This window comes from Myxocyprinus asiaticus, chromosome 31, assembly GCF_019703515.2.
Source record: "Myxocyprinus asiaticus isolate MX2 ecotype Aquarium Trade chromosome 31, UBuf_Myxa_2, whole genome shotgun sequence".
In the NCBI taxonomy this organism is placed as follows: domain Eukaryota; kingdom Metazoa; phylum Chordata; class Actinopteri; order Cypriniformes; family Catostomidae; genus Myxocyprinus; species Myxocyprinus asiaticus.
In genome coordinates, this window is record NC_059374.1 from 34,247,287 (window position 1) to 34,270,089 (window position 22,803).

The window sequence follows — 22,803 nt, forward strand, 5'->3', positions numbered from 1 at the left end:
GCCATCAAACAAAGCCGAGCTGCTTGAATTTGTGTGCCAGGAGTGGCATAAATTCACCAACATCAATGTGAAAGACTGGTAGAGAGCACGCCAAGACGCATGAAAGCTGTGATTGAAAATCTGGGTTATTCCATCAAATATTGATTTCTGAACTCTTCCTAAGTTAAAACATTAGTAGTGTGTTATTTAAAAATGAATATGAACTTCTTTCTTTGCATTATTCGAGGTCTGAAAACACTGCATCTTTTTTGTTATTTTGACCAGTTGTCTTTTTCTGCAAATAAATGCACTAAATGACAATATCTTTATTTTATTTGGAATTTGGGAGAAATGTTGTCAGTACTTTATTGAATAAAACAAAAATGTTCATTTTACTCAAACACATACCTATAAATAGTAGATCCAGAGAAACTAATAATTTTGCAGTGGTCTCTTAACTTTTTCCAGAGCTGTATATTCTATATACTGCATATGCCTACATACAGTATACTGTATATACACAAAACCTTGGAGAAGAAAGGTGTTGTAGAGCACAATTTAAAATACTCCAACATCAATGTTTGTACATCATCTGTGGTTGTCCTGTTAAAGACCAGCATTATGTTGTTTTGGATGTTGGTATTCTGGTGTCCCTACCAGGCCTCTTAACTAGCATAACCTGCAAGCCTCCCTTGGTCAAACAAGCTACCCAGAAAGACGATGCTGGATGACCAGCATCAAACCAATATAAACCAGCATAAAATTAATGCTGGTCTGAGCTGGTCTTTTCAGCAGGGTGTTCCAAAGAGACAGCTCAACAAGGCCACATTTATGTGGGTGAAATAGTAAATTATTGTGGCAGGAGGGATGATTGGACCCTAGTGGCCACCGTGTCCCATTTGGCCGAGGCATCAGGGAAGGATCGCGGTTCATTTGGCCTTAATTTCAGTATAGTCACTGCTGTCACCATCACCCCTCCTGAAGCTCCCCTCCCGATGTCGTCCGTGGAGAAATTCTAGGGCAGCATAATTCAGCTCTTGCCTCTCCATGACTCCAACCGAGCCAACAGATTTGTAATCACTGTCGTCTCCCTATGAATCAAAATAAGTAAGCAAAAAATATTTAGAGGCAGAATAGGAAACCTCAGTATGTCAAAATAGGCATATCATATGCAAAATTACATATTTTCAATATCGACCAGTTGACTGATCTGTCTGATCTGTCTTAAGGATGGCCTTTATACAGTAATTGTACTATTTTCTAATCACCTCACCCCTATCAGACACCTTTCTTAGGCCACGTCTACACTAATCCACACTAAAGAGGTTTGAAACCACTTCTAGTTTCCTAACATCATCGTTTTTCAAAGTAAACGGTTATGGAGAGCGTTTTTAAAGTCTCTATTTTCGGTGGAGGAAAAGACCATTACATTTGTAAACGTAGCAAAATCAATGCATTTTCAAATGAAAACGGATTTGTGTGGAACTGGCCTTAGTTTACATAAAATGTGTTCTTAAAAACAGCTAGACAAAGCCCAACGGAATAAAAAAGAATGTAGAAGGAGCTCTAACAACCAATCCGAGACCAATGGAACCAGAAAAATTGCCAGGTTTTGTGCCAGACTCAGTTTTTTAAGTATAACTTTGGGTTTGGTCCAGGTTTGTAATGAATGAAAAACAAAGCACGCAAACAGTAAGGGGCTGTTTACACCGAACACGGTTTTGCGCGCATCTGGATTGTTTTTCCAAATAAACAAGCACTGGATGAATGGCTTTGACCGTTGCGCAACGTCTCTCTGTTTTTTCAGCGTCTCGCACAGAACGAGAAATATATAGCTGCTGGCATTGCTTTAAAAAGGGGCGGGAGCTCCAAACCGCCATTAAAGATATAGGGAGCCCCTTACCTAACAGCTTCCCTAACCTTAACCATGAGTGGAAGTGACGTCCCCTTTTGGAGTTGGCACAACCCCCTTTTAGAGATTCTGCCCCCATTTGTAGATCTTCGGCCTGCAGCTATACCCACTTGCGCAGGACCGGCGCATTTTTTTCAGGTATCACAAAGATTCGACGTTCTAAAGAAGTTCAGACAAAGTCTTTCTAGCAAGTCACTCCACTGGCGGCCATCTTTGGAATGCTCTCGGGCAGCTATTTTTCTATGTAAACAAACGGCATCCTAACTACTAGAATGGGAGAGACAGAAATCTCCAAAACGGTTGGTCAAGATTACACTCAAAGAACATATTTCAAATCAGCAGTAAAATCTGACAACACTGGTATCATAAATTCTGCTTCTTTACCTCAGATTACATTAAAAACACAAATTTTAGGGCTTGTACAGTATAGCTAATGCACATGTGCGTTCATGAGTTGATTGACATGCTCTTTTACCTATAAGGTGGGACTTCCTTTCTACATCCGTTGACCATTGGGCATTCCAATTTCTCCCATTCATTTTTAATTGAAGTGGCCTGTCTCTGCTAAGTAGTCTCTGGTTCAGGATGCGATTTGGGGTTCAGGCTTAAAATTTGACAGTACCTCTCAGGTTGGGTCAGGTCACACGGTCTAGCGTACAGGCTGGGTTTAGGCTTCAACTTAATACCCGTGCAGACCTCTAGAATGTAGGGGTCTTGAGATGCGTTTTTAAAAGTTGGACTATTTTTAACTTGACACGGCATCTTAAAAACGCAATGCTTTTGGTGACACAATGGACAAAAACGTCTCTCTGAATGTTTCTGGCTGTAGCGGCGGTGCTTTAAAGAGGATAAATTTAAAGACTTCTTACCGCAAAAGCACAGCATGCTGTCAGCACACTAATTAAAGCACTACCGCTAAAAAATATCAAAACTAATAAAAAGAAAGAAAATATCAAACTCGTCAACCTCACTAATCAGTTTTGGATAATTAGTCGACTAGTTGGCCATCGTGACCCATTCCTATGTCAAAATAAGTCTTGAACAAGACCATCTCAAAAGTAAACAGAAAGCAATTAGCTGCTGAACAGAATGAGGTAGCTAGCGCATGATGAACTGTTAGCTTTTAGGCAGCAGTAGAACAGCAGTGTTACAAACAGAACAAAATGTTGGTAGGAATTTTAGTTTTTTTTCTTTATTGTTGTTTAATGGCAGTTCAATTCACCTCCACTCATTTGTTTGCATGCTCGCCTTAAATTTCAGCCTTACCGTGCCTTCCTCTAGGATGGAGTTAAACTTTGAGCCCAGGAGCTCAGTCTTAAGCTACGTTAGGGGAAGAAAAACAGACAGAGAATGCACAGAAGCAATGAAAGAGGAGAGAATAGATGTAAGGATATGCTAAAGCACAGGCTACACTGGGACTCTCAGGTGTAACATGCCATCCACACTTGGTATTATAACAATGGTTATGTATATAAGAATAGCGCACACAAAGCCAACACACTTCTCTTACTATTTCCGAAGGGTATAGTGTGTATAGACTCAAAGTCAAGACATTTTTACACAAAATTTGATTGAAAATGGAAAATAATATTTTTTCCCCCAAGATGGACACCAATCACATGAAATGAGATGAAGCTATTTGATGACAATGTAGCATAGTACTGTCTGAAATGTTTATCACGGAATAATGCCTACTATAACTATTATTACTACTAAAAAATAGTAGGCAGTAAACAGTACAGTGCATCATTTACTAAAAAGTAAGCTAGTATTTTATTCCGAACATAGCCAATATATCTGACTTCGTCAGGTGTGCGAACTAGCAGGGTTGAGGAGTAACGGAATACATGTAACGGGATTACATATTTAAAATACAAAATATAAGTAACTGTATTCCACTACAGTTACAATTTAAATCATTGGTAATTAGAATACAATTACATTCAAAAAGTATTTTGATTACTGAAGAGATTACTTTGCATTTTATTGTCATTTGTGTCATTTAATATTTAGTCCTTTCAGATGGAAAACATTTATCCATATAAGTGATGTGATCCAAAGTGCATTTGAACAGCGGTGAAACACTTTCTTATGATGTGTTACATTCATACGAGCAGACAGAGAAGAAAGTTTGAAGTAAGTTTGGAGCAGAAGAAATAGAAATAAACCTTGTGTAAATTGTCAGCTTTACGCTAAGCTAAAATGCTATTTCTATCCATTTTACATGCATGTGTTACCAGGCACAATCATATTTTTTTATCAAGAAAATTCATGTTGGATCATAATTTTTTTTTTTTTTTTAGTAAGACCTTTGATATTAGGGCAAAAATCTTATTCTTGATAATAATTATTGTATTGTTTTCATGTAAAAATATCTAAAACTCCTTAAAACAAGATCAGTTAGATTGATCTTGTTTTAGAAACAACACTGCATAAGATATTTAGGTTTTTCAGAGAATGTATTTTTAACGTGTATTTTGTCTTAATGTACTGGCAGAGTTTTTATAGTCAAAACAAGTGAAAAAATGTACCAGTGCTGAAGAAGTAATCCAAAGTATTTAGAATACGTTACTGACCTTGAGTAATCTAACGATATATGTTACAAATTACATTTTACAGCATGTATTCTGTAATCTGTAGTGGAATACATTTCAAAAGTAACCCTCCCAACCCTGTGTACCAGTGAATGGTAAACTCACTGTTTCCCTCTTCAGGTAATTTTTAAAATGAGTATGCAAGAAGTATGTGTGCAATTATTTTAGATATGTTGTAAAAAGTGTGGAAAGCTAATTACAACAAGAGAAGAGTCAGTATATAATATCATTTGCCACACATATGCATGGAAAAGACCACATAATGTTGAATATTGGTCAAATTGTATTGTACGGTGTATTCGCTTTTAATTTGCATTATAACTTTGTAAGTGTACACTGTGTAGGTGATTTATTCACAGTAATATCTCACCACTTTTTTCCTGAGACTCTGTTTGTCCTTCTTGACTGCGCTGTAGAACATTGAGGGATTCTCCACTTTAGATTCCACATCCTGCCCCGGGTTACCATTCTCTCTGAGGAAGGGGGGCGCAGTCAGAGAATCAGACTCTGTCTCACACGCAACGATACTATAAACGTACTGGTTCGCGGCAACACTTTAAAGGATTAGTTGACTCATGAACATTCTGTCATCAGTTACTCGCCCTCTTGTTGTTCCAGACCTGAATGTATTTCTTTCTTCCACAGAACACAAACAAATATATTTTGTCTAAGCTGACCTTTTCTGTACTATGAATATGAATGGGGACTGGGGCTGTCAAGGTCCAAAAATTACATATCAGGCTTGACGACAATGATGATCGGTCACATTGATCAGACGCACCATGTTTGAATTGAACGCTAGCATAAAATTTGAGAGCTACAGCGGAGGGGAATATTTTTATTTTATTTTAATTTTTTAAGCAAATAACTACTTCAATTTTCACATATTCCTCATACAATGATGTCATAAAGATTTATTTAAAGGGATAGTTCACCCAAAAATGAAAATTCTCTCATCGTACCCTCATGCCATCCCAGATGTGTATGACTTTCTTCTGCAGAACACAAACAAAGATTTTTAGAAGGATGTTTCAGCTCTGTAGGTCCTTTCAATGCAAGTGAATGGTGGCCAAAACTTTGAAGGTCCAAAAAGCAGATAAAAGCAGCATTAAAGTAATCCATAAGACTCCAGTGCTTAAATCCATATCTTCAAATGCGATATGATAAGTGTGGGTGAGAAACAGATCAATATTTAAGTCCTTTTTTAGATTTATTATAAAAAAAGGACTTAAATATTGACCTGTTTCTCACCCAAACTTAAGTGGCTTCTAAAGATTTGGATTTAACCACTGGAGTCATATGGATTACTTTTATGTGGCCTTTATGTGATTTTTGGAGCTTGAAAGGTCTAGCCACCAATTACTTGCATTGTAAAGACCTACAGAGCTGAAATATTCTTCTAAAAATCTTAATTTGTGTTCTGCAGAAGAAAGAAAGTCACACACATCTGGGATGGCATGAGGGTGAGTAAATGATGAGAGAATTAAAATTTTTGGATAAGCTATCCTTTAATGTAAAGCATGAGTCACATGGGCCACTTTTATGGAGCATCTATTTGAAGCTTAGCAGCCCCAGTAGTGATTCATTTTCACTGTATAGTAAAAAAGGGATTAGACTTTCTTCAAAATATCTTTCTTTGTGTTCCACGGAAGAAAGAAAAAGTTGGTTTTGGGCAACCTGATCTTATGAAATTGTTACTATAAGTACATTTTAGCAAAATGATTTGTACATTTTGCAGCAATTTCCTAGTGAAATGATCACTGGAGGCACTACAGCAGCAATGACTTTTATTCACATTCACACAAATCATAAGTAAAACGGCAGATTACCACTTCATAAGCACTTTCACTCTGTTCCTCACACAATGCTTTCTTATGACAGCTACATTTTTACTGTAGTGCAGGACTTGTAAAGCAATACATTTTAGCATTTGCATCGAAAGTGTCATAGATGCACCACAAAATGACGTGGTTTCTTCAGCGTTTGCAATTTCATGTCACATTTGCTTTAATGACACTGTTGGTTTAATTTTTGTTTAAATTTTAGGGTAGGGAGGTCGGTTTTGTTGATTTAAATCTTGAGCATTAACCTTAAAGGGATAGTTCACCCAAAAATGAAAATTCTCATCATTTACTCACCCTCATGTCATCCCAGATGTGTATGACTTTCTTCTGCAGAACACAAATATTTTTAGTAGAATCTCTCAGCTCTGTAGGTCCATGCAATGCAAGTGAATGAGGTCCAAAACTTTGAAGTTCCAAAAAGCACATAAAGGCAGCATAAAAGTAATTCGTAAGACTCCGGTAGTTTTAATCCATCTCTTCAGAAGCGATCTAATCAGTTTTGGATGAGAATGGACCAAAATGTAACGCCTTTTTCACTATACATCTTGCCATAGCAGTGTGAGCTTGAAATCAAGTTATACTAAGGAGACTGCTGATGTCAAGATTTATTGTGAAAAAAAGAGTAACATTTTGGTCTGTTCTCACTCAAAACTAATTAGATCACTTCAGAAGACATGGAATAAACCACTGGAGTTTAATGGATTACTTTTATGCTGCTTTTATGTGCCTTTTGGAGCTTCAAAGTTTTGAACCCCATTCACCTACAGAGCTGAGATATTCTTCTAAAAATCTTTGTTTTTGAGCATTACACATCTGGGATGGCATGAGGGTGAGTAAATGATGAGAGAATACAATTTTTTGGGAGAACTATTCCTTTAAAACCTAATCTGTTTGGGAGGAAATTTTATTAGTTTTTAGAGCCACTCAGTGAACATTTCACAGTGGAACTGCCACGATACATGTAAGGAACCACGCAATATCATTTTGCACAAATGTCGCCACTCACTTCATTTTTACGACATCAGGCTAGTTTTGGAATGACATGATGGTGAATACATAATGAAAGAACTTTCATTTTTGGGTGAACTATTCCTTTAAGCCTGGGCATCCATTTTTAACAAAAGGGGATCCTTTCCACCCCTTGTAAAATGCCATTGTGTCACAGAGTCCAGTTTGGGATGTTTTTTTGTTGTTGATGTTGTTGTTTGTTTTTTTCCAATGGGACGTTTTATATTTTGTTGCACAATTAGATAGTAGCAGGATGTTGGCTGCAGAGCTCAGCTGTTTTATGGCTAAAAAGCAATGGAGGGGCAATTGAACCTGCAATTGGTTTGTTAGTCTGCAGTTTCATGCACAATACAGCTAACTTCATGTTTACTATAGTACCAAGCAATCAGATTGGATCATCTGTGAGTGGGTTATGGCTTGAAAACCAAATGCCAAAAAACCAAAACAAAACTGAAAATGGATGACCTGGCTTGGGTGTTGTTTTGATAACTCAAAATCCCAACCCCACAACCCCCAAAAGCCCATTATCATCAAGACTTGGTTTTCACAGTCTTTCTCTAGTGAATACTCACTTTTTATTGTTCTGACCGACGTATCTCACAGCTGCGATGATAAAGGCGATTACTGCCACACCTCCAATAGTCCCCACTATCACGGCCATCATGTACTTTTCTGAAACAATGCATAGGGTATTCTGAATCTGAATGTAGTATGATATAGTGATTTGTAGATAATACCTCAAAATCACGTTGTGGTGCATACAAGTGGTGAATATATTTGGTGCCACCTTCCACGATTAGGATACAAAATAGGGTCTGAAAAACCTTTTAGAATTTCTTAAGTCCTTTTTCACTTAGTCAGCATTCAGAAAATGTTGATCATCAAAATCAGGAGGTCAAACTAAATATTATTTAAGCGGTTTTATTTTATTTGATTTCATATAATATATAAACTCAGCTAAAAAAGAAACGTCCTCTCACTTTCAACTGCTTTTATTTTCTGCAAACTTAACATGTAAATATTTGTATGAACAAAAAAAGATTCAACAACTAAGACATAAACTGAACAAGTTTCACAGTAACAGTAAAAAGTCAAAAGTAACAGTCAGTATCTGGTGTGGCCACCAGCTGCATTAAGTACTGCAGTGCATCTTCTCCTCCAAATTTGCCAGTTCTTGCTGTGAGATGTTACCCCACTTTTCCACCAAGGCACTTGCAAGTTCCCAGACATTTCTGGGGGGAATGGCCCTAGCCCTCACCCTCCGATCCAACAGGTCCCAGACGTGCTCAATGGGATATTCACTGGCCATGGCAGAACACTGACATTCCTGTCTTGCAGGAAATCATGCACAGAATGAGCAATATGGCTGATGGCATTGTCAAGCTGGAGGGTCATGTCAGGATGAGCCTGCAGGAAGGGTACCACATGAGGGAGGAGGATGTCTTCCCTGTAACAATGACAACAAGCTCAGTTCGATGATGCTGTGACACACCGCCCCAGACCATGACGGACCCTCCACCTCCAAATCGATCCCACTCCAGAGTGCAGGCCTCAGTGTAACGCTCATTCCTTCGACGATAAACGCGAGTCCGACCATCACCCCTTGTGAGACAAAACCGTGACTTGTCAGTGAAGAGCACTTTTTGCCAGTCCTGTCTGGTCCAGCGAAGGTGGGTTTGTGCCCATAGGCGACGTTGTTGCAGATGATGTCTGGTAAGGACCTCCCTTACAACAGGCCTACAAGCCCTCAGTCCAGCCTCTCTCAGCCTATTGCGGATAGTCTGAGCACTGATGGAGGGACTGTGCGTTCCTTGTGTAACTCGGGCAGTTGTTGTTGCCATCCTGTACCTGTCCAGCAGGTGTGATATTCGGATTTACTGATCCTGTGCAGGTGTTGTTACATGTGGTCTGCCACTGCGAGGATGATCAGCTGTCCTTCCTGTCTCCCTGTAGTGCTGTCTTAGGTGTCTCACAGTACGGACATTGCAATATATTGCCCTGGCCACATCTGCAGTCATCATGCCTCCATGCAGCATGCCTAAGTCACGTTCACGCAGATGAGCAGGGACCCTGGGCATATTTCTTTTGGTGTTTTTCAGAATCAGTAGAAAGGTCTATTTAGTGTCCTAAGTTTTTATAACTGTGACCTTAATTACCTACTGTCTGTAAGCTGTTAGTGTCTTAATGATCATTCCACAGCTGCATGTTCATTAATTGTTTATGGTTTATTGAACAAGCATGGAAAACTTTGTTTAAACCCTTTACAATCAAGATCTGTAAAGTTCTTTGGATTTTTACAAACTTATCTTTAAAATAAAGTGTCTTGAATAAGGGACATTTATTTTTTTGCTGAGTTTATATATATATATATATATATACATGAGGTTTGAAACCCTGTAAAATAAAATTGAAATTCATTTTTGGGTGAACTATCCCTTTAACTCTTTTCAAAGATAATCAACTTACTCTCCTGCTGCAGTTCCAAGCGGAATGTCTCGGAGCCATACATATTGCTGATGCTACAGTGCACATGGACAGCTGTATCCCCGTTGTTTCCCCTTTCACCCTTGTCACGGAGCTTGATCATGCCAGTGGACGTGTACCCATCTGTGTGCATGTAGTAGCTGAAGCGGTTATTGGTTCCATTGATGGTGATATTGAGGTCAGGCAGGTAGAATTCAATCACAGGCTCAGGGTTTCCAGAGGCAATGCATACACACTGAACGCCCTCCCGAACTATAGTGCACTTAGAGTCATCCAGGAGGACTGGAGCAACTGCGGAAATCGAGCAGAAATAGCCTCAGTCACTATTCACTTTCATTATATGGAAAAAATATGCAATGAAAGTAAATGAGTGAATGAGACTACCAAACAACTAACTTTATGTTCCATGAACAAAGAAAGTCAGACAGGTTTGAAACAACATGAGGGTGAGTGAATTATGAGAGAATTTTCATTTTTGGGTGAACTATCCCTGTAAGGCTGAGCATTTAACTGTTACTCAAGCTAAACGTAAACCTTCCTCTGGAGAAACCATCCCGTTAACTTAAAGAGATAGTTCACCTAAAACTGAAAATTCTCTCATCATTTACTCACACATGTGTATGACTTTCTTTCTTCTACAGAACACAAACAAAGATTTTTAGAAGAATATCTCAGCTCTGTAGGTCCATACAGTTCAAGTGATTCGTAGCTAGAACTTTGAAGGTTCAGAAGCGATATGATTAATGGGTGAAAAACAGATCAATATTTAAATCTATTCTATAGCTTAAGTTTTTACTATAAATTGTCCTCTCTGCCAGGTTGGTGGCAATATGCACGATGAATGCCAATCGCCAAAAACAAAAGAAGAAGAATGTGGAAGTTAACGTGAAAGTGGAAATTTATAGTAAAAAAGGACTTTGTTTCAACTCTGTTTCAAACCCATACTTATCATATAACTTAGAAGACAGATTTAACCCCTGGAGTCATATGAATTACTTTTATGCTGCCTTTATGTGCTTTTTGGATCTTCAAAGTTCTGGCCACCCTTCACTTGCATTATGTGGACCAACAGAGCTGAGATATTTTTCTTAAAATCTTTTTTTTTTGTGTGTGTTCAGCAGAGGAAAGAAAGTCATACACATCTGGGATGGCATGAGGGTGAGTAAATGATGAGAGAATTTTCATTTTTGGGTGAACTATCACTTTAAGGCTGACCATTTAACTGTTCCCTTTAATGTCGAACTCAAACCTGGTTACTCCACTTCAGTGACTTACATTCTACCGTAACGTTGAGTGAGCTGCTGGCTCGGCCATATTCATTCTCAGCTAGGCAGCGGTAAATGCCGTCGGCCTGCGGCGTGATCTCGTGCAGCTCCAGCACAGACCCCTCCTCTGCTGTAATGGTGCCCACTAGCTCCCCATCCTTCAGCCAGGTCAATGTGGGCATCGGGTTACCCTTACTGATGCATTGGAGAGCAACTGAAGATCCCTCCAATACTGTCAGAGATTCATTGATCCACGGTTCTCGTGGAGGATCTTCCAGTTTGAGAGAAAATAAAGAAACACAGAAAAAAACCTGGTGTAAAATTGTCCACAGCAAGTGCAGGTTAGCATAAAGTCTATCATTTGAGGAGGTAAATGAAACCACTAGATGTTCATAGCTGTTCAAGTTATTTTATCACACTAAAATCATTTTAGCATGTACTGTATATAATGTTTACATCACTGTTTTCATTTTTTCATCCAATTTTGTCTTGGTGGTCTGATCAAACAGTTGTGATACATACTTTGCATACATAACATTCTACTTTCACTATTTCTGCAGAATAATTACAGTATACTGTGCACACTATGCACACTTTTCTATATGCAAATCTAGACAAATCTCAGAGCACTAATACACAATATAACACTAAGATTTACTCACAATTTACTGCCAAATACATGGACGTGTTCATGCTTCCATAGCCATTGTCACCCACACAGGTATAGACGCCTTCCTGTTCCGGTGTGAGGTTCTCCAGGGGCAGCGAAGCATTTGAGGCAGTTTCCGACATCAGCTCTTTATCACCAAACAACCAGGTTATCGTAGGAGCTGGATTACTGTCCACATCACAGTGCAAGACCACAGAGCTCCCCTCCATTATGTCTTGAGACACATTCACCCACACAGTTCGAGGGCCGTCTACACATTAGAGAATGAGTCAGTGCACAATGAATGCAGTTAAAATTATGCATTTAAAGGACAGTGCATCCAAAAATGAAAATTATGTCATCATTTACTCACCCTCATATTGTTCCAAACCCATATGACTTACTCTCTTCCATGAAACATAAAAGGAGATGTTAAGCAGAATGATAGACTCTGTCACCATTCACTTTCATTACTTTTTTCCATTCAGTGAAAGTGAATGGTGACTGGGGCTGTCATTTTACCTAACATACCGACTAAAGGCCTATTCACACCAAATTTGTGACGAATTTACAAGACAAACTGAAGACGAAAGGTCTATCAAACCGAGACCGAAGCGAATAAAATGAACAGTAGGGGGCACTGCTCTACAAACATTTATTCTAGTGTAGGGGTCGGGAACCTATGGGTCACGAGCCACAAGTGGCTCTTTGTTAAAAATCAAGTGGCTCGCCTGGTGTCTCACCATTCACCAACACATGATGGTTTAAAACTTTCTAGAAATAATTTTCCAGCAGAAAGTATGGGTGCGACTGCAAAAGCTTGAAGTCAATGACACTGTTTTGATTTCCTTTCTTCCGAATTTGTCGTACAGCCTACTCCTGGTGAACAAGGTTTGAAATGAACACCTGCCAAATGAGTATTTTGCTGATGTACCAGCCACTGTGGAAGGTGACCTGTAAGACTTCTCGGAGTGATATATTACAAGAAATTAGACACAAAGGTACGTGTTTGACGAAACGTGATTATATTTTGAAGAACAGATGACAGAAAAGCCGCTGATGCGCGTCTGATTTGATATGTGCGCACTGAGCTCCACTGTTCACGAGCGCAATGAAAGCGCTTCTCCAAGACACGCACATGCATAGAGTTCTGGGCCTCATTTGCCAATAACTATTGATCTTAGCTGTTAAGAGCGATTTTATAAACATTCGTTATTTTATGTGCACCCAGGGTGTGAAACTAGCACCCGCCACCCGCAAAATGCAACGAGGCTCAATCCAGTTCGCGAGCTCCTCGTCCAAATGTACATCATGCACGTTTACAGGTGGGTGACCTGTAAGAGGTCTCGGAGTGACACATGACAAGAAATGCTGTTAGTCAAAAAGACGCGCTTGAAGAAACACACTTTATTATATTTTTAAGAACAGACAAAATAAAAGCCGTCAGTGCTCGTGTTTGATTCCCTGTTTGTTCAGAGGCCTGCAACAGGACCCTGTCTCATGGAACAAGCGCATGTAAAGAGTTATCACTCCTTTTTCTCTGTTTCATTCGACTGAAAACTGTTTAGAAGAATTATATAATATATGAGAATGCTGCAAATGATCTCCGATCATCTCGTGAGGTGCTGTGAGTTTCAATTTATTTCCATGGAGCAGTTCGCCCTTACGCATTGTGAACACAACTCTGCAGGTACAGTAATATATACAGGTATCTTTGTATTAAAGAAACAAAGATGAAAGTGATTAAATCATAAAGTAATACAAGACACGTTCACCTTGGACCTAAAATTTTGTTCTGTTTTCTTTTCTTTAGGCAGCATTAACCGTATTACCAAAACGCAATACAAACACATTTGATAATACACATTTGGCAGCATTATTTTGGGATCACAAGGGAATTTATTAGGCTTATTTATTATGATGATTATTATAATAATCTTTACATTTATAATTGTCTTTATTTCTTAATTTGCACCTGTTGCCGCATACTGATACTAGCATGATGTTATTTTAATAGCTTTTTCGTTTCGTTTAAAGTGCAATTTTAATTTAGAAATGTCTTTTAAGTTTTTCGTATTTTAATAAATTAATAAATAAAGCAAAAATATTCAACGACCTTAGGGGTTGACCATATAATCGGATATTGCGATATCTTAAATCGATTATCATTCAAATATTTTTTACATATCGCCCAGCCCAAAAGGGAAGTTCAATTTTTCATGAACAATTGTAAAATTAAGTAATTTTATGGAGACCCGCACAAACACGTGTTCTCAATTCCATATTGCAACGTTACCTATTAATTTTTGCATATTTGTTTGTTTTTGAGTAGTCTATGGGCAGTATAAACATTTTATTTTATTGAAAAACGTTGTTTTTGAAAATAGTAAATTATTCGTTTGTGGTATGGCTCTTTCGAAAAAAATGCATCAACCAAAAATTTAAAAATTGGCTCCTTAGTGAGAAAAGGTTCCCGACCCCTGATCTAGTGCAATGTTTCTTTAAGCATTCAGCTGTCAATAAAGGCAATTGTTTACCTAATTTGCCATATATGTGTTTTTTGTGCGAGTGAGATGAGTTAGGGACGCTGCTGTATCCGTCCCGTGTCTTCTGTCTTCATATTTATGCATGTAGTTTTCTACGAGTATTAGGGTGACCATACGTCCTCTTTTTCCCGGACATGTCCTCTTTTTCAGACCTTAAAAAAGCATCCGGGATTTCTAAATTTGCGAAAATGTCCGGGATTCGGCTTTAGTTGCATTATAATGTGCATCTGGTCTAATACTTCATTGTTTGTGCACGCATATTTGCATTGCTTTAGCCCCTCTTTGTAAGTCCCGCCTTCTCGCACACCAATTGGTCGATTATAAGAGGCTTGCAGCATCTATTGGCCAAATTCCTGCCTGTCAATCTCTCCGCGAACGCACAAAGCGCTGTTGTGTTCGGCATCAAACAGTTGTTTGACAGTAGCAGCAAATGACAGTTGAGTGGAAACAATGCCCAAACGAAAGTGCAAATTTACAGAAGATTTGCACCAAAAATTCCCATGCTTTTGTCCAGGTCGAGATCCATGGGAAGCAGAATGTTTTACATGTAAAGCTGGCACTTATGTGTCAGTTGCTAATAAAGGTGCACGTGATTTAGAAGCACACATTAGCTCTGCGAAGCATAAAGGGTCAGCAAAAGGTGAAAGTTCATCAGGTAAATTAACGGACTACTTTTTGCGACCAGGTAAAATTGTTATCACATTGCTTCATTTTCCATGACCATTCAAATTAATAGTAAATGAAGGTACACTCATGGCATCAAATATTTTATTTTAGTACATGGACATTCAAAAGAATGATGGAAATTTGTATTTATTTATATATATTTATGTTGTGCTAATAGAGTGTCTTTTTCACTGAAAAGACATCTTGGTGTGAACAGGCCTTAAATAACATAATTTTTACTTTGGGTGAACTATCCCTTTCAGGATAAGCAGCTTTGGTGAAACTCACACTTGATGTCCAAAGAAATGAGGCGTTCATAGACAAAGGTTTTGTTTGGGTAGTGGACCCGGCAGCCCAGCAGCTGACCGTTGTGCATGGGTTTGGGTGTGAAGGTGAGAGTGCTGGACAGAACAGCAGTGTTGCTTTCTTCAACATTGTCAGGGGTGAAAACAGGGTCAGGCAGATAGTCTGTGTACATCCAGTGGATCTCTGGACTCATATCTGGACAGTTGTCTGGGACATAGCATGTCAAGTCCAGGCTCTCGTCACTGATTATTACCTCTGGAACATCAATGTTGGGCTGATCTATGGGGGAAAATGGCATTAATTAGTTCTATATATTCTTACCCTCATTAACAACAAACGGCACTGGTTTTCACGCGTCATGTGACCAAACGTCATTGACATCAAACCTGACACAATGCATCTAAATCTGATTGAAGAGATATGGCGGAGGGAAAGATTTGCAGGGCCCACTTACCCAACACCTGCAGTTTTGTGAAGTCAGGAAACGTGAAGATGTTTGCTCCGCCCAGGTCTGCACGAAAGTAGTACTTCCCAGAATGTTCAACGCCAATGTTATTTATCAGTAGCGTGCAGTTTTTTTGCGTCAGGTCACCCAATAGCTTGGTCCGTCCTTTGTAACTTTCATGAACAATATCTGTCCGGGATTTATACACCACAGGAGGGAAAAGTTGGGGGTAGGGTTGGCCAAAGTACCAGATCCCATGAACTCCCCTGTAAGGCCTAACGCCAGAGGGGTATGTGAATGAACAAGGTATAACCACACAGGTGTTTGTCATGGCTGAAATGTCTCTGGGCATCCACACATTCCACTGAGCACTTACATCTGTTTAGAGAGAGATTTTGCAGGTAATTTTGTTACACAAATAATCCTGACCATACTAACAAAAAAGTACTAAAAAAAGTACCTTAGTATTGCCATGGTTATTTGACATACTACTGGTACTGTGGTAATACCAAACAGTAATACCCTTTTTGAGCAAATATCATGGCAATAACATGGTATTTTTTAAAGTGCCTTGGAGTATTATGTAAATATAAGTTTTCATTCACTCCATAACATCCTTTATAAAAACTTGAATATTTGAAAATGCAAAAAATATCTATTCTATTGTTTCAATGTCATTTTTAAAGAAAGAACAGTTGTATTGCTCAAAATTAAAACGTAACCATACAGCAGAAGGGTAAATGTCATTTATGACCTTAAAATGAATCTTTTTTGCTTTTGGTGTAATTGGATATTTTAAATACTCAATTTTTAACTCATTGACCTCACTTTTCTATTAATATCTTTATTAGATGTAGACCTGTATATCGGTTTTAGCGATATATCGGTGCCGATAGTGGCTTTTTGGAACTATCGTTATTGGCAAAAATCTATGCAGATAGTTTCCAATCTTTTTTTTGTTTTGTTTTTATTCCAAATTTTTTTTATTCCTCAACAATAAACCTCATCTGGTGAAATATACTCTCTAAGCGGGTCTCTCAAAACAAACACAGGAATTTTCATAGTGCCGCAGAGACTGTGTTTACAGTTTTTGAAAATAAAAATAAACCTAAGAAAGTTTTTTAACACTGAAAAAGTTACATATTTCAGCTTTAAAGGGGTCATGAATTGCTTTTTTAAATAATTGTATTATCTTCCCTGAGGTCCAATGATAAAGTTATAAAAAATGTTCTGCACTAAAACAGTCACAATTTAGTAATATATGATCATTTTCCACCCTGTTTTTGGTCCTATGTCTGAAACGCTCAGTTTTGGCCTAAGCGCCTCTTTAAAACTTCAACGTAAACGCCCACTTTTATGATTGGCAAACATCATGCAGCCCTTCAAATTCAGCAAACTCAATCGGGAGAGAATGAACCCTGACATTATAAAATAAAATTGAAGGGTTTACACATAACACACATCCAACACATTGCATCTGAATATGGAGTGGTGGTGGCGTAGTGGACTAAAGCACTGAACTGGTAAGCAGAAGGTTGTTGGTTTGGTTTGATCCCCACAGCCACCACCATTGTGTCCTTGAGCAAGGCACTTAACTCCAGGTTGCTCCAGGGGGATTGACCCTGTAATAAGGGCACTGTAAATCGCTTTGGATAAAAGCGTCTGCCAAATGCATAAATGTAAATATATTAAACTGTTCATCACAAGCACAACAGGGCAACATAACTATCAAACAGTCATGACATTTGAAATATTCATGAATAAAACAGATTACTTACATTTTTGAAGTGTTTTTAACTGCCCCATTCTTAAATAACAGTTCCTTTGCAAAGCTTGAATTGTATTTTGTCTGTTTACAAGCAATCCATGCTGGCATGAGCCGAAACAAATGCACATACATAGTCCAAAGAACGGTGTAATTATGCAAATACACACTGTAGGCGCACTGAGATGGAAACACACAGAAACAGTCGAAGACATCCATCGTCCATTGCAAAGACGTCCATCATCAAAGACGTCCTACGTTTACATACACCAACAATTAAAAATAGCGCAGATGGGTGAAAGAACGCGTCCATGATGCGTTTGTGTTCAAATAAACAAAAGGAAGCAGCTGAATGAGAGAATTGCTTCTCACTTTCAGAGTTGTAACTTGACATCTTGTCTTTTAAAAGCTGCGAGATACATGGCAGCAGTCAAAGAGTCTGTGTAGTTCATGCTTATATACATAATAATTAAAAATAGTACAGATGGGTCCCCTTTGGTGTTACGCAAGGCCTGCCATTTGAACTTGAACTGCGCGCCAGTGGGCGGGGCCAAGGGTGCGATGACGCATGTTGTGGGATGTGTAAATCCAAATGATCAATGTGTAGTGACGCCATTAACAGAGATTTCAAAAGGAGGCGTTTCAGCAGGGTGACGACTTTAAATGCTCTTTTCAGACTGGGGAGGAAGTTTTGAGTTCTGAAATTTACAGTATGTTTTTGTAGTACAGTTACCTCTAATTTGTCTAAATATCAAGGAAAATTTGATTCTCCATTTCATGACCCCTTTAAGTTAGTGTCGCTACTTAGAATAACACTTGCTGACATGGGACAGACATTGAATAAGAAATATATGACAGCAGTCCTCAAATAGCCTACTTTAATAATAATAAAAATAACATATTTACAGATAGTGTGACTGAGATAAGCAGAATGTACTGTAGGCTACATCTGTATACTGTACAAACTATCAACAAGATGATCCCAGTTGTAACAAACCCCTTAAGTTAATAAAACCTTTTTAATTTTAGGATTATTTGCAATTGTATTTTCACTAAGGGCTTAATGGGTTTGTTGCAACCAACTGCAAAGTTTCTTACCTTTGAGAAAAAGCAGCAACAGCAGCAGCTCCAAGCCCTTCATGGTCTCACTCTGCACCATAAACCTCTGTTCCAAAAACACCACATGTATCAGCAACACAAAATACACTACAAAACATAAAATAGAACTTATTGCTAACTCATTTTTTTTTTTTTTAATCCCATTTTCCCCCAATTTGGAATGCCCAATTCCCACTACTTAGTAGGTCCTCATGGTGGCGCGGTTACTCACCTCAATCATGGTGGTGGAGGACAAGTCTCAGTTGTCTCCGCTTCTGAGACCGTTAATCCGTGCATCTTATCACGTGGCTCGTTGTGCATGACACCGCGGAGACTCACAGCACTGGAGGCTCATGCTATTCTCTGAGATCCATGCACAACTTGCCACGCACCCCATTGAGAGTGAGAACCACTAATCGCGACCACAAGGAGGTTACCCCATGTGACTCTACCCTCCCTAGCAACCGGGCCAATTTGGTTGCTTAGGAGACCTGGCTGGGGTCACTCAACATGCCCTGGATTCGAACTCGCGACTCCAGGGGTGGTAGTCAGCGTCAATACTCGCTGAGCTACCTAGGCCCCCCTTATTGCTGAATCATTACGATTTTTTAATTGTGACATTATTTTCATGACAATAAGCATATTTCCCCAATACCATTCTCATTTTTGTAATGTGAAGAAAATAGTGATATATTATTACAATTGTAAAGTATTAATACAATTATTTGGAGCATTTGTTGTATTGCCTTTACACTAATTTAAATAAAAATACACTATTACAGTAATCTTGGAAACAATTTACAATAAATGTTAACATGAACTAACAATGAACAACACTTTTACAGCACTTATTAACCTTGGTTAATGTAAATTTCAACATATACAGGTGCATCTCAATAAATTAGAATGTCGTGGAAAAGTTCATTTATTTCAGTAATTCAACTCAAATTGTGAAACTCGTGTATTAAATCAATTAAATGCACACAGACTGAAGTAGTTTAAGTCTTTGGTTCTTTTAATTGTGATGATTTTGGCTCACATTTAACAAAAACCCACCAATTCACTATCTCAAAAAATTAGAATATTTTGACATGCCAATCAGCTAATCAACTCAAAACACCTGCAAAGGTTTCCTGAGCCTTCAAAATGGTCTCTCAGTTTGGTTCACTAGGCTACACAATCATGGGGAAGTCTGCTGATCTGACAGTTGTCCAGAAGACAATCATTGACACCCTTCACAAGGAGGGTAAGCCACAAACATTCATTGCCAAAGAAGCTGGCTGTTCACAGAGTGCTGTATCCAAGCATGTTAACAGAAAGTTGAGTGGAAGGAAAAAGTGTGGAAGAAAAAGATGCACAACCAACCGAGAGAACTGCAGCCTTATGATTGTCAAGCAAAATTGATTCAAGAATTTGGGTGAACTTCACAAGGAATGGACTGAGGCTGGGGTCAAGGCATCAAGAGCCACCACACACAGACATGTCAAGGAATTTGGCTACAGTTGTCGTATTCCTCTTGTTAAGCCACTCCTGAACCACAGACAACGTCAGAGGCGTCTTACCTGGGCTAAGGAGAAGAACTGGACTGTTGCCCAGTGGTCCAAAGTCCTCTTTTCAGATGAGAGCAAGTTTTGTATTTCATTTGGAAACCAAGGTCCTAGAGTCTGGAGGAAGGGTGGAGAAGCTCATAGCCCAAGTTGCTTGAAGTCCAGTGTTAAGTTTCCACAGTCTGTGATGATTTGGGGTGCAATGTCATCTGCTGGTGTTGGTCCATTGTGTTTTTTGAAAACCAAAGTCACTGCACCCGTTTACCAAGAAATTTTGGAGCACTTCAGGCTTCCTTCTGCTGACCAGCTTTTTAAAGATGCTGATTTCATTTTCCAGCAGGATTTGGCACCTGCCCACACTGCCAAAAGCACCAAAAGTTGGTTAAATGACCATGGTGTTGGTGTGCTTGACTGGCCAGCAAACTCACCAGACCTGAACCCCATAGAGAATCTGTGGGGTATTGTCAAGAGGAAAATGAGAAACAAGAGACCAAAAAATGCAGATGAGCTGAAGGCCACTGTCAAAGAAACCTGGGCTTCCATACCACCTCAGCAGTGCCACAAATTGATCACCTCCATGCCACGCCGAATTGAGGCAGTAATTAAAGCAAAAGGAGCCCTACCAAGTATTGAGTACATATATAGTAAATGAACATACTTTCCAGAAGGCCAACAATTCACTAAAAATGTTTTTTTTAATTGGTCTTATGATGTATTCTAATTTTTTGAGATAGTGAATTGGTGGGTTTTTGTTAAATGTGAGCCAAAATCATCACATTAAAAGAACCAAAGACTTAAACTACTTCAGTCTGTGTGCATTGAATTTATTTAATACACGAGTTTCACAATTTGAGTTGAATTACTGAAATAAATGAACTTTTCCACGACATTCTAATTTATTGAGATGCACCTGTACTAACACATTTTTAACTTTAATAGTTGTATACGTTAACATTAGCTATGCATTATGAACTAACATGAACTAACAATGAAAAAAATTATATTTAGAAATTAACATTAACCAAGATTAATACATACTGTAAAAATTATTGTTCATTAAAAGTATATGATAAAAAATGCATTATTTAATGTTAACTAATACAACCTTATAAAGTGTTACTGTTTTTTCTTTCAATTTAGCGGTGTCCTATTTTATGCTACAAATATTAAAAAACAAAAAGCCTAATACTTATTTCATTAATGCTATAATGTTGATCTCTTCAAGTTATGTATGTTAATGGTTTTGGGTTCTTCTTAAAGAGATAGTTCACCCAAAATGAAAATTCTCTCATCATTTACTCACCCTCATGCCATCCCAGATTTGTATGACTTTCTTTCTTCTGCTGAACACAAATGAAGAAATTTAGAAAAATATCTCAGTTCTGTAGGTCCATACAATGCAAGTGAATGATGGCCAGAACTCTGAAGGTCCAAAATCACCTAAAAGCCACATAAAATTAATCCATACTCCAGTGGTTAAATCCATATCTTCAGAAGCAATAAGATAGGTGTGGGTGAGAAACAGATAAATATTTGTGTCAGTTTTAACTATAAATCTCCACTTTCACTTTCACATTCTTCTTCTTTTGCTTTTGGCAATTTGCATTCTTTGTGCATATCACCACCTACTGGGCATTGAGGAGAATTAATAGTAAAAAAAAGGACTTAAATATTGATCTGTTTCTCACCCACACCTATCATATCGCTTCTGAAGACATGGATTTAACCTTTGGAGTCATATGGATTACTTTCATGCTGCCTTTATATGCTTTTTGGAACTTCAAAGTTCAAGCCATCTTTCACTTGCATTGTATTGACCTACAGAGCTGAAATATTCTTCTAAAAATCTTTGTTTGTGTTCTGTAGAAGAAAGAAAGTCATCCACATCTGAGATGGCATGAGGGTGAGTAAATGATGAGAGAATTTTCATTTTTGGGTGAACTATCCCTTAAATTATTTTGTGTGTATTTGTTTTCAAGCAATCTAATAAGCCCCACCTTGAACTGCTGGCAGAGAGTGCTGGACTGCAACCAACTGTATTTCCCCTCTCCCTCACCAACGGTTTACTAGCCGCTGCTGTTCTTCCCTCACAAACAAGGCGGCACTCTCTTGCAACACATCAACTCGGATTCCCTTCTGATTTGTCTAAAAACAACAACAAAAAATGACATCAGCATCAAAAGGCAACATAAACTCTCCTAACCCACACAGATGCACACTTTTACACTCACACATTCTCAAACACACCGTACAGGGCTGCAGTGTGTGGGAGAGGAGAATTGCTCATTATGAGTGTACGACGTCAGCCCTTGCATCTATGGCAATCATACATGCAGCACTGTTCACTGATATAACACATCATCCATGGTCAGACAGCATCACCCAGTTGCCTCTGTTGACTTTATTCATGGCCTATATTCAGCAGTGTGTGTGTGCTTCATTTGATGTGTTGAAGTTTACACACATGCACAGATCTTTTCAAGACTTTGGAGCAGAAGGAGGGTGCAGATGGTGGGAGATACACGGATTGTTCTTGAAATCTCGAGGATTATTATATTAAAATATTCCCCCGACAGTTTATGAGTTTGACGCAGTTATTGAGCGAAAAACTTTGCCAAAAGTGACCTAACAGATCTGTTAATCCAACTTGTGTAAATACACTTTAGATCTATATATGTAGCTTAAAAAATACATT

At 38.5% G+C, this 22,803-nt stretch overlaps 1 protein-coding gene across 3 annotated transcripts; it reads right to left on the bottom strand.

The window, feature by feature from the left end:
- Window positions 1–355: 355 nt before the first annotated feature.
- Window positions 356–22,249, bottom strand: LOC127422510 (myelin-associated glycoprotein-like). Of its 3 annotated transcripts, XM_051666096.1 has the most exons (11): window positions 22,106–22,249; window positions 18,562–18,628; window positions 15,708–16,076; window positions 15,236–15,532; window positions 11,749–12,006; window positions 11,097–11,357; window positions 9,804–10,112; window positions 7,910–8,009; window positions 4,856–4,958; window positions 3,158–3,211; window positions 356–1,070 (listed from the first exon to the last, which is right to left on the bottom strand). In XM_051666096.1, the coding sequence occupies exons 2-11, from the start codon at window positions 18,620–18,622 to the stop codon at window positions 909–911; spliced, it is 1,974 nt and encodes a 657-aa protein (XP_051522056.1). In that variant the 5' UTR covers window positions 18,623–18,628; window positions 22,106–22,249; the 3' UTR covers window positions 356–908. The 3 variants fall into 3 exon arrangements, with proteins under 3 accessions (XP_051522056.1, XP_051522058.1, XP_051522059.1); XM_051666098.1 differs by lacking the exon at window positions 3,158–3,211; XM_051666099.1 differs by lacking the exons at window positions 3,158–3,211; window positions 4,856–4,958.
- Between the last annotated feature and the right edge of the window lie 554 nt (window positions 22,250–22,803).

Excerpts from the sequence above, each read along its gene's own strand:
- LOC127422510 (XM_051666096.1), bottom strand. The coding sequence starts at position 18,622 with ATGGTGCAGAGTGAGACCATGAAGGGCTTGGAGCTGCTGCTGTTGCTG. Across the intron at positions 15,533-15,707 it reads CACAAAACTGCAGGTGTTGG|ATCAGCCCAACATTGATGTT; the intron begins GTAAGTGGGCCC and ends TTTCCCCCATAG. Across the intron at positions 12,007-15,235 it reads CATTTCTTTGGACATCAAGT|ACGGCCCTCGAACTGTGTGG; the intron begins GTGAGTTTCACC and ends TCTAATGTGTAG.